The sequence below is a fragment of the Bombina bombina genome, chromosome 2, assembly GCF_027579735.1.
Source record: "Bombina bombina isolate aBomBom1 chromosome 2, aBomBom1.pri, whole genome shotgun sequence".
NCBI classification, from domain to species: Eukaryota; Metazoa; Chordata; class Amphibia; order Anura; family Bombinatoridae; genus Bombina; species Bombina bombina.
The window spans coordinates 354,441,669-354,453,133 of NC_069500.1; the positions used below are offsets into that span (position 1 = coordinate 354,441,669).

At 35.4% G+C, this 11,465-nt stretch overlaps 1 protein-coding gene across 3 annotated transcripts in view; it reads left to right on the plus strand.

Moving 5' to 3' along the window:
• Window positions 1–9,482, plus strand: part of RNF34 (ring finger protein 34) — a 102,259-nt gene extending 92,777 nt beyond the window's left edge. For all 3 annotated transcript variants that reach the window (XM_053701739.1, XM_053701741.1, XM_053701740.1), the window contains one exon: window positions 1,164–9,482. In XM_053701739.1, coding sequence (XP_053557714.1) covers window positions 1,164–1,351 — 188 coding nt within the window. In that variant the 3' untranslated portion in view covers window positions 1,352–9,482. The remainder of the gene's footprint in view (window positions 1–1,163) is intronic.
• Window positions 9,483–11,465: the final 1,983 nt, after the last annotated feature.

Below are 11,465 nucleotides of genomic sequence, written 5' to 3' on the forward strand. Positions count from 1 at the left end.
GATCCTCTTGCAACTTCCTGTTGGGAAGGAGAATATCCCACAAGTAATGGATGATCCGTGGACTGGATACACCACAAGAGAAATACATTTATCAGGTAAGCATAAATTATGTTTTTTCCCTCTCACTTTTACCTGGTTTCCTTTATTTTTCTTCTTCAATCTGTTACTTTTTCAACTGTCGGCTGCCTTCCTGTCATTGGTTTTGTTTTGTCCTGTGATTTGTTAGAAATGTTACCCACATGGTTCCATCTCATAAAGATATTCATGCCTGAGAGGAGTGATGGTGGTGCTGCAGATTAATATATTAGAAACTTTATGGGTTATATATAAATGTATGACTATTAAGTACACAAATAAGAATAAAAATGTCTAGGGGCAGATTTGGGTAGGGTTGCAGAGTACCTTCTATCTGTTGTTCTCCTTCCAGTTGTGGCGACCTTGTTTGCCCACCTACAAGAAGTCCTTTTTCCTGAGGCCACAAAAACTTTGGCAGGCATTCTTCAATTCCGCTGGCAAGGTTGTGTGTGGCCCACAGGCCGCCAGTCTGAGAACATAAAGCAGAAATTAGTGGAGAAGTGATTTTGTTTCATCTTTCTGCTCTGGAGCATTGGAGTTGTGCACTCAGAGATTGTTATTTGCTGTGCAGTGTACGTGTGATCATTAAACACAAATGTCAAACCTCACACATTTTGGAATCTTTTTGTATTGTGATGTATGCTGGTTTATCCTATATAATCTCACAAAAACACTGCTGGGTGATTATATGTTAAATGCCTACTTCCTATTGTTTAAAAAGTGATATCTGTGAAATATGCATTCTGTACAGCGTTTGTGTTGCTTTATAAGTGCTGATGGGCAAAAATGTAAATTAATGCTCCAACAAATCCGGAATAAAAAGCTGCTCCATCTTCAGATGCTATTGTTTCACCCCTAACAATCATAATTGACACTCTATTTTCAACTATTTATTTTTTTATCCCTTATAGTACAAGAAGATTCTAATGTCTCACTTGTTTTCTTTATGACTACTGAAATGTCACCTTATTGTTACAGCATGCACAATAGTACTACTTCTTCCCTATAGCATAAACGTGATAAGTGATTCTCCATCTGTCTTGCAGCGCTGTGACAAATGATTTTCTTGTCTGAACTTTGTCTTTCAGAGAGAGAGAGACTGCAGCTGGCAGGCAGTGATGACAACCTGTGTAGGATTTGCATGGATGCAGTAATTGATTGCGTTCTTCTGGAGTGTGGTCACATGGTAACCTGTACCAAATGCGGAAAGAGGATGAATGAGTGTCCTATTTGCCGACAGTATGTGGTACGGGCTGTCCATGTCTTCAAATCTTAAGCATCAAGACCAAATAATGTGTAGGACTGTTTGAGAAACTGATGTGTTCTAAACCAATTGAAAATGTATAAAGGAAATCATTCTCTGGTGTGTTTAGCAGTTGTAACCTATTTGAGGCTTATAGGTCTGAGGTAGTAGTTCACTGATAAAACCAATTGTAACCACTTCTATAAAACATTTCATAACAATAGTCATTGCACAACCCTATTATGCCTGCTGGTATGAGAGAGCATTTTGTGAACAGACATGTTTGTTAAATTATCTGATTGTTCAGCAACTCCCCAACATCGGGCAGATTATTTAATTTTAAAATAAAAAGATCAGATGGCATTTTTTGCAAATATTATATGTAACATAAGTTTGTGTTTAAAAAGTACCACTCGCAAAATGTCTTTTTAGGGGTAATGCAGTAATACCACACTGACCAATCAGGTTAATAGTTTTTTTCTGTTCTAATCAGATAAAATTTAATAGTAACCTTCCATAATGTGCTAGAGTGCTTTCCTATTGTACTGATCTCCTGCAGGGATTAAACCGAGGCACGCATAGTATTATGCTTGAGTAAATTACACCATTTCAGTCTGGCACTTTTAAGACCCTTTTAAAGACTTTTTAACTATCGCTAATTCTGAATCATTCCACTTTATGGAAATAACCAATAACTAATGTTTAGAGGCTTTGCATCTGTTTTTACACACAAAAAGAAAACATCTGCAGTGTGTCACAACGTTCTACTATTGTATAATAAAAGTACATTTTTATCACTTTTTTTTTTTTTTTTTTAATTTGGCCTAGATCCCAGAACTTACTTTTTGTGTGTAAAAACTATTGTTTGCGAATGATCTATGTGGAGCCATCTAGTGGAACTGATACTTACTGCAGTGCTTTTACATGATAACTTGGATGGACACTGGATATATCGCACGTAACACGTAAAATAATTTACAGATGTGATTACTGCATTAGTGTCTGCACAGCTGGAAGACATCTGATTAAATAATGCTTAAGGGTATCCATGTTTTAGCCTGCTTGATGCAAATTACAATTTGATTATTCAGCAAACCCATTCCTTAAAGGGAATAAATAAAAAATGTATTTACTATATTGTAAGTTAAGGCGCAGTTGAAACAGATGCATTGGGGGTATTTTGAGGTAAATAGGGAATTCGGGACTGAGCCTCAGTACTCCTAATGGAACTGCAAAACTCTCCTTTTTATAGTACGTTAGGATGTATCAGTGCGCCTTGTGAACATGTGATCCATATAAGCCAGTGATGTGCGTGTGTATAAAGCTACATATATATAATACATTTTCTGAGTGCTACTTTTTGCAAACGCTCTATTTTCCATATAGTTTGGTGAACAGAGGCTGGATTCCCCTCTCCTCCCTCGGTTTTGGTTTTAAATAATAATTTCTTTTTGTGAAATTTGCCACATCAGATATTTCATTTTTAAGTTGAGCTTTTAAGTTTTATATATTTGCACTTTGGGACACTTTCCTTTAGAATGTCTTTTTGATACTCAGTTAAGTATATAATTTTTCTAATCATTTATATTTCTTTTTTTTTTTACTTTGGTGTGGACCTACATTTTTTGTTTTTAATGGAATACACTCATTTCGTACACACTAGTGGTGTTATTGGTTTAAATGATGGGGAGGCATTTTACAACAAACTTGGTTGACAAAACTTTTTTTTTTGAGGTCACCTCCACTTTATGTAAATTCATCACATGTACCCAGTAAAAAGCATTCTTAAAGTATCAGCTTGTGCAGCCCCCAGGTAATCCCATCTCTTTATTACTCATGTTGGAAAGCACTTTGCTAGAAGTTGAGGAAGAAGATAAAGAAAATGCTTTTTATTATAACTTTTTTTTTATATTTGCAAATTGTGTTCCCTTTAATTTGAATTCCAATTGATTACAAGAACAATTTTTATAATTGACCATGAATGGGTGAAGTATGTTGCTCAGTCTTTAGATCAGACAACTTTTAAAAGTGCGTTTGCTGTTGTGTTCTGTTATAACCTTACTTGTAATCACCTGTAGTGTGAACTTTTTGTGGATATTAACCAGGTTTATATCATAGGATGACACCCACGATATGCCCTTTCCTTGAAACTATTCACTTCGTTTTACTTTTTAATCTGTACAGACTCAACAGAATGGAACCCTTGAAGTCTGCCGGTCGTTATATTCTGTATTTAGCATACAAACTCTTGATGTCTGTCTTCTGTTTTTATTCATTACCATTTCACATACTTTAGCTTTCCTCTATTCTCTGGCCCATACAGATATCTGCCTAGGTCTTGTTACATCTCACACCAACTGTTTGTTTTAAATGGCACAATTGCTAATCTACTTAATAGTACAATGATCTATACAAATACTCCGGTTTAACAGTTCCCTGACTATTAATATACAAGGGGGTAATAAGCAAGTCCAGATCTGAGAGCGGTGCCGGAGCCTGTTTGCACCTGTATCTTAAAAGCTTGTTATTCATCATATCTTTATCTTGTACAAGGAAATCCACATATCTTTTTCTAACTGCACTGCTGGCCTCTGTGGCTGTGAAGGGGTTGGATAGACAAAAAGCTTCTATGTTGTCTATATCATTATAAAGCATGTTTTAAACATAATGTATAGGTTTTGCATGAAAAATGGGTGATCTAATATTTGTATTATTTTGCCACATAGACAATTGTTGAGAGTTGATGTAATAATCACTATGGTTCACCCAATAAATATAAATTGTAGAGTATCTTTGCGATCAAACAGTAGCCACAAAAAAAGTTTTTTTGTTGAAATTACCAAAGATGGTGGAATGGTGACACTGTTTTATATAGTGATTATGATTTAACAAGGGAGGGAAAAGCAGGTGTCTGAAGAAAAAAGGTTTTATTTTATTGTTAAAAAATAGACCAATAAAAATGGACTCGGTATACTGTGTAGAAATCTACAATATATGCAAGGTATTGGATTCCATAAAATATTCTATATTTTGGGGAAACCATACCAATGTCACAGCCACATATTTGGGAAGTAGATCAAATTAGAATAGAGTTTATAGCAAATTAAGTATATTTTCTTGGATCTTATCATTCAGCGGTAGGACGTTGTCAGCCTTAAAACTGATATTTATATTGTAAAGTAACTGCTATGAACTCAGTTTTTGAATTCCGTAAAATCCATTTTTTCTAAATTTGCAGAATTATCCTATTGGTTGTGCAGGATTACAGCAGAATATCGTTTGGATTTTTTTTTAATTACATTTAGTGAGTTATATTATGATGGTGCTCAGTAGATTTTTATTCTGTTGTGGAACATATGTTGAACTAATTCCACAATAGGTGAATTACATTCTGGTTTTTGTTGTGTGTGTGTGTGTGTGTGTGTGTTTTTGTTTTGTTTTTTAAATCCACACTTAAAGGGATATGAAACCCAAACATTTTCTTTTATGATTCAGACAGAGTATACTATTTTTAAAAAGTTTCCATTTTACTTCTATTATCAAATTTGCTTTGTTCCCATGATATTCTGTGTTGAAGAAGGGATACCTAGGTAGGCATCTGGAGCTTCCATCTATACAGTATGTGTGTATATATATATATATATATATATATATATATATGTGTGTGTGTATATGTATGTGTATATATAATAATACACACACACACACACACACAGTGCTCTCCACTAATATTGGCAAAATTGTCTTTATTGTTTAACCCTTTTGATCTTTTTAAAAAAAATACACTAATATCATGGATATCAAACAATTGCAAACACAACACAGGTTTATCTCAGGCTTAGTCAATACTTTGTGCTACCTCCCTTTGCTAAGATAACAGTTCTGAGTCTTCTCCACTGATGCCTGATGATGTTAGAGTATACATGGTAAGGGATCTGAGACAATTCCTCCATACAGAATCTCTCCAGATCCTTTAAATTTTGAGGTTGATGCTGGTGGACTCTCCTCTTCAGTTCACCCCACAGGTTTTCTATGGGGTTCAAGTCAGGGGACTGGGATAACCACCCATGTATTTTTTTTTTTGGGGGGAATCATTGTCCAGTTGGAAGATCCAACCACATCTCATTTAAGCTTTTTGGCAGAGATAGTCAGGTGTTCATTTTATATCTGTTGATATTTGATGGTCTATGATGCCATGTATCCTAACAAAATGTCCAGGTCCTCTGGCAGAATAACAACCCCAAAACATTAAAGAGCCACCACTATAGTTAACAGTGGGCATGAGGTACTTTTCCATATGGCTACCTTTCTGTGTGCACCAAACCCATCTCTGGTGTTTATTACCAACAAGCTCAATTTTGATTTTATCTGACTACTTGAAGTTCCAGTAGTGTCTGGCAAACTAAAGACGCTTGAGTTTGTTTTTGGATCAGATTTGGTGTCTTTTGGTGATGTAGGTGATGTTGGATTGTAGTTTGACTTTCTGACCCCAAGACGCAACTAACTTCTGCAATTCTCCAGCAGATATTTTGGTCACTCGAACCATCCTCTTCACAGTGCTTTGAGACAATAAACACAATAGACTCTTCCAAGTTGATTCTTAACCTTTTAATGCTGTTATGCCGTTGTATTCCATCACAACGGCACTGGACTTTAAAGCTGTTATGACGGAATACAACGTCATCGCAAACGGCTGTCCTGAAGCATACTAGGCTTGCAGGATGTGATCATGGTCTGGAGGGCGTTCCTAGCGTCATAGGGACGCCCCCCAGACCCGATCCCATAATTGAAATCTTGCGATCGTTTGCACAATTGCGTGATTTCAATTTGTCTACATCAGAACGTTTTTCCAATGTAGACTTTATAACCCTGTCATGAAAGGGTTAACATTTCCAGTTGACTGGACCATCTTAATTGTTACGCTGTTGGTTGAAATAGGCATTTTCAATGCATTTGCTTTTTTCTTATAGACACTTCCCATTTTGTGAAGCTCAACAACCTTTTGCCGCACATCACAGCTATATTCCTTGGTCTTACCCATTGTGATGGGTAAGGGAATTTGGCCTATGTGATACCTCATATTTATACCCCTGTGAAACAGGAAGTCATGGTTGAACATTTCCTGTTCCTAGTCGCACAGGTGTACTAAAAAATGTAAAATATCAATGGGAATATACTTCAAATTAATTCATAGGGGTTCCAATAATTGTGCCACAAATATATTTAAAGGGACAGTTTACACTCATTTTCATATAACTGCATGTAATAGACACTACTATAAAGAATAAGATGCACAGATATTGATATAAAAATCCAGTATAAAATGGTTTAAAAACGTACTTAGAAGCTTTCAGTTTAGCTCTGTTGAAAAGGCAGTTGGAAAGCCCACTGCAAGTGGGAAATAAGACACTCCCCTCCCTCCCCCTTCTTTTGCATATGAAAAGAGCCTTTACACAAACAGAAGCAAGCTGGAGAAGGTAGCTGACGGTATTCAAATAAAACTTTGGGGCTTGGTTAGGAGTTTGAAAATCAAAGCAATGTTCTTTAAAAATAAGCAAAATTAGACATTTTAAAAAAAATGCAAAGGAAAAATGAGTGTATAATGGCCCTATAACAAATATTTATTTGTTTTGATAAACCTGTGTTGTGTTTGCCATTGTTTGATATCCATGAGAGCAAAGTATTTTTGTGTATTTTTTTTTAACAAAAGTTTAAACAATAAAGACACATTTTCACTGCCTTCTTTGCTCATATTTACCAAATTAGTGGAGGGCACTATGTGTGTGTGTATATAATATATATATATAGATAGATAGATAGATGTGTGTGTGTATATATATATATATATATATATATATATATATATATATGTGTATATGTGTGTTTGGTTTTTATGGCCAAAAATGGTGTGTACATATACTGATTATTTAACAAAAAGAGAGGAAACTACAATCCTATTACATTAATCATTTCCATATGTGATATGTTTGAGACACACACAGACACAAACGCAATTGTTATATTCACTATGGTTCGATCAATAAATATAAATGATGGTTTCTTGAGATTGGTGGAATGGTTGTCTAATATACTGTATTGTTTAAAGAGACAGGAATCGCCGCAATTCAACCCAATCAAATACGATCAGGTTTATTGACACCTCCCTGCTGGCGGCCGATTGGCTGCAAGTCTGCAGGGGGCGGCGTTGCACCAGCAGCTCTTGTGAGCTGCTGGTGCAATGCTGAATACGGAGAGCGTATTGCTCTCCGCATTAAGCAATGTCTGTCGGACCTGATCCGCACTGTCGGATCAGGTCCAACAGACATATGATAAATAGGCCTCTGTGTGTATGTGTATATATGTATATTGCCACTACTGCCTCTTAAAGCAGATGAGTAGTTTGAATGCAGGTGCATGAGGTATATATGCATTTTTTTCTAGAACCATGTTTGCAAATACGTATGTATTTCAAACTTTCAATTGCATTCATTTTAGTATTTTACATCCCTTTTAGTTAAATGGAACAGCAAAGCCCCCCCCCCCCCCCATGATGAAACCGTTCATTAAATTGATTTTATGCAATACAGGTAACATTTTTCAAGTCAAGATCACTTATTTTTCTTGCTTTAAATACATTTTGTGTGTTTGTAAACTTGTTTAAAATGTATGTGAGAATTTTGCAATGTGTTCTTTATTGAATACATTTCCATATTTGCTTTCATTAAAGGGACATTAAACCCAAAAAAAATCTTTAATAATTTAGATAGAGAATACAATTAAAAAAAAAAATCCAATTTACTTCTATTATCAAATTTTGGTTTTTTTCTTTGTGGAAGAAGTATCTAGATATATATCGAACACTACATGAAAGGAAATAGTGCTGCCATCTTGTGCTCTTTCTAATGCATAACATTGCAGCACTATATGGCAGCAGCATTGCAACACACGTGCACGCTCCTGAACTTACCTTCATGCTTTTCAACAAAAATGAACAATGAAAATTGGATAGTACAAGTCAATTGGAAAGTTGTTTTAAAATTATATGCTCTATCTGAATAAGGAAAGACAAAATTTGGGTTTTATGTCCCTTTAAGGGGACGATGAAGCATTATTTATGGGGTTCCTAAATCGGAGATGTCTTACAGCAACGGGCTTATTAATGAGATATATATATATATATATATATATATATATATATATATATTTTAAAGGTCCAATACAGCAAGTACAACAACACTAGACGTTGCCTGCTGCCTTTCAGAGCCCAATGATCAAACAGTTTAGTTTTATAATCAAATGTAGCTACAATTTATTGTTCCTGTTGAGTTTGTTTTATTTTGTGAATGAGAATGTGATGCTGATTTCATATGGAATTTTTCTTTCATATAAATAGTTGTGTAGAAATATAATATCCTGCAGATGCCTATATTGGAAAACTCAGTATTTCATATCATTTGACACATATATTTTTTTCTACATGACCTACACTTGTTATAGAATATTATAAATGTGCCAGAAGAGGAAATGTTTAAGATTCATCAAACAACTAGGTGTTATAAAACCTTTGAATACATTTGTTCTTCATGAAGAGAATAGCTTGAGGTGTTTTTCAAGTCTCCTAATACCAAAAGGGGTTGTACATACCAAATGGTTTTTCTCATACAGATAAAGTACCCAACATTATTTTTTTGTGTATTTTTTTTTTTAGATTTGAGAAACATTTAATACAGTTGTACATTGTATATTACTGAACTTGGCTTAATTTTATGCATTGCAAATGTGTATGTCATTAAATCATTGTCAGTTGTGTTAAACATATTTTCTTATTGTTTTGAGATCTATTATGCATATTTTATTGCATATGGTATATACATATTTTTTGTTTAAGTATAAACAATAAATGAAGCCTCAACTATTGATGTTTATTAATTTGCTTTTCTTATAGGAAATTGCCTGTTTTGAGCAGTACTTTTATTAAAGGTTTGTAATGGGTAGCTACCTTTGTGATCTGATTTTGTTTGAAATTTGGTTACTCAGTATATTAAAAGAAAACAAAACTGTTCATTTACTTGACCTAAAATACATTTAACAGATTTGAAATGCAGTTTTTTTTGTAATTTGTGTGGCTTTTTTTTTTAAAATAAATCATGTTTCATATTTTAAAGTTTGTCTGCTAAAATTCAACTGCAATTCCTCCTTCCTCCAATTGTTTTGCCTAGATACAAAGAAAGAACCAGCCTAGAAAAAAAGGAAACTGCTCCTGCACAATAGAACGTCTTTGTGTTTTGTCACATGAACTGTAAAGAATGGGATCATATGACGGCATATGACCTCAGGAGGAGAATACCTTAAAGTAGCATAAGGATTTTTAGGACAGGAATGAGGGACAAGGAACATAGACTAGGATTCTTTAGGGGAGGCCAAAGGCATAAAGAGAATCTCTGTAAATAGGATAGGGAAGACTTCTGTACCAAGTACCTGGATCAAGGATAGAAAAACGATTTGGTCACAATTCAAGAAGAATTAGACCACCTGTGACAAGTAGGGGCATTTGTAAGAGGGGAATATTTGCAAAGGTCATACTCATTTTGTCCTATTTAGCTTAACATGCTAAATTATTTTATTTTTTTAAAGATACATGCAAGACCATATTAAACATTCATGATTCAGATATGTTATGTTATAATTGCACTATTGCTTGAATATAACTTGTGTTTAACCCTCTAAAGTGGTTAATCATATAAAGACTGCTCCAGAGCACCAGTGCTCAATACATCTAGTGAACAAATACATCAGTTGTGTTCCGGTTGCTCTAAAGCTCTCTGGTTGGGCGAGTTTCTATAAGCTGCCCCTCAGGGATTGTTTTAAAGGCAATTTTTACTTTGGGAACTGTGTCTCATTAAAGCGACAGTTTTGTCAAAAATAAACTTTCTGATGGGGCATGTAATGTTAAACAACTTTCCAATTTACTTTCTCTTGTAAGGTGTATCCAGTCCACGGGTTCATCCATTACTTGTGGGATATTCTCCTTCCCAACAGGAAGTTGCAAAGAGGACACCCACAGCAGAGCTGTCTATATAGCTCCTCCCCTAACCCCCACCTCCAGTCATTCTCTTTGCAACTCTCGACAAGATAGGAAGTATAAAGAGATATGTGGTGATTTAGTGTAGTTTTGCCTTCAATCAAGAGTTTGTTATTTTTAAACGGTACCGGCGTTGTAATGTTTTACTCTCAGGCAGAAATTAGAAGAAGAGTTCTGCCTGGAGGTTGATGATCTTAGCGGTTGGTAACTAAGGTCCATTGCTGTTCTCACACATAACTGAAGAGTATGGGATAACTTCAGTTGGGGGAACGGTCTGCAGTTTACCTGCTTTGAGGTATGTTCAGTACTTTTATTTCTAGAGAAAGGATAAGTTCTAGAAATTCCTCTGGCATCTAAGGACCACTATAGAGGGCTTATTTCTACCCTAATCGTATTTGAGGGCAGGTAGGAGCCACAGCAGAGCTGTGGCAAGGTGCTTGACGTTTTTTAAATCCGGTTTGGGGGCTAAGGGGTTAATCATCCATTTGCAAGTGGGTGCAATGTTGCTTTAGTCCCTTACTCACGCTGTAAAAATTTCGAAGTCTTTACTACATTTTAACACTGTTTTGCAGTTTAAGTGTTAGCTTTTTTCTCTTAAAGGCACAGTACCGTTTTTGTTTAATTGCTGATTCACATTTATTAAAGTGTTTTCCAAGCTTGCTGGTGTCATTACTAGTCTGTTAAACATGTCTGACATAGAGGAAACTCCTTGTTCAATATGTTTAGAGGCCATTGTGGAACCCCCTCTTAGAATGTGTACCAAATGTACTGAAGTTTCTATAAATTATAAAGACCATATTATGGCTTTTAAAGATTTATCACCAGAGAATTCTCAGACTGAAAAAAGGGAGGTTATGCCATCTAGCTCTCCCCATGTGTCAGAACCTATAACTCCCGCCCAAGTGACGCCAAGTACATCTAGCGCGTCTAATTCTTTTACCTTACAGGACATGGCGGCAGTTATGACTTCTACCCTCACAGAGGTATTGTCCAAACTGCCAGGGTTAAAAGGAAAACGAGACAGCTCTGGGGCTAGAACAAATACAGAGCTTTCTGACGCTTTAA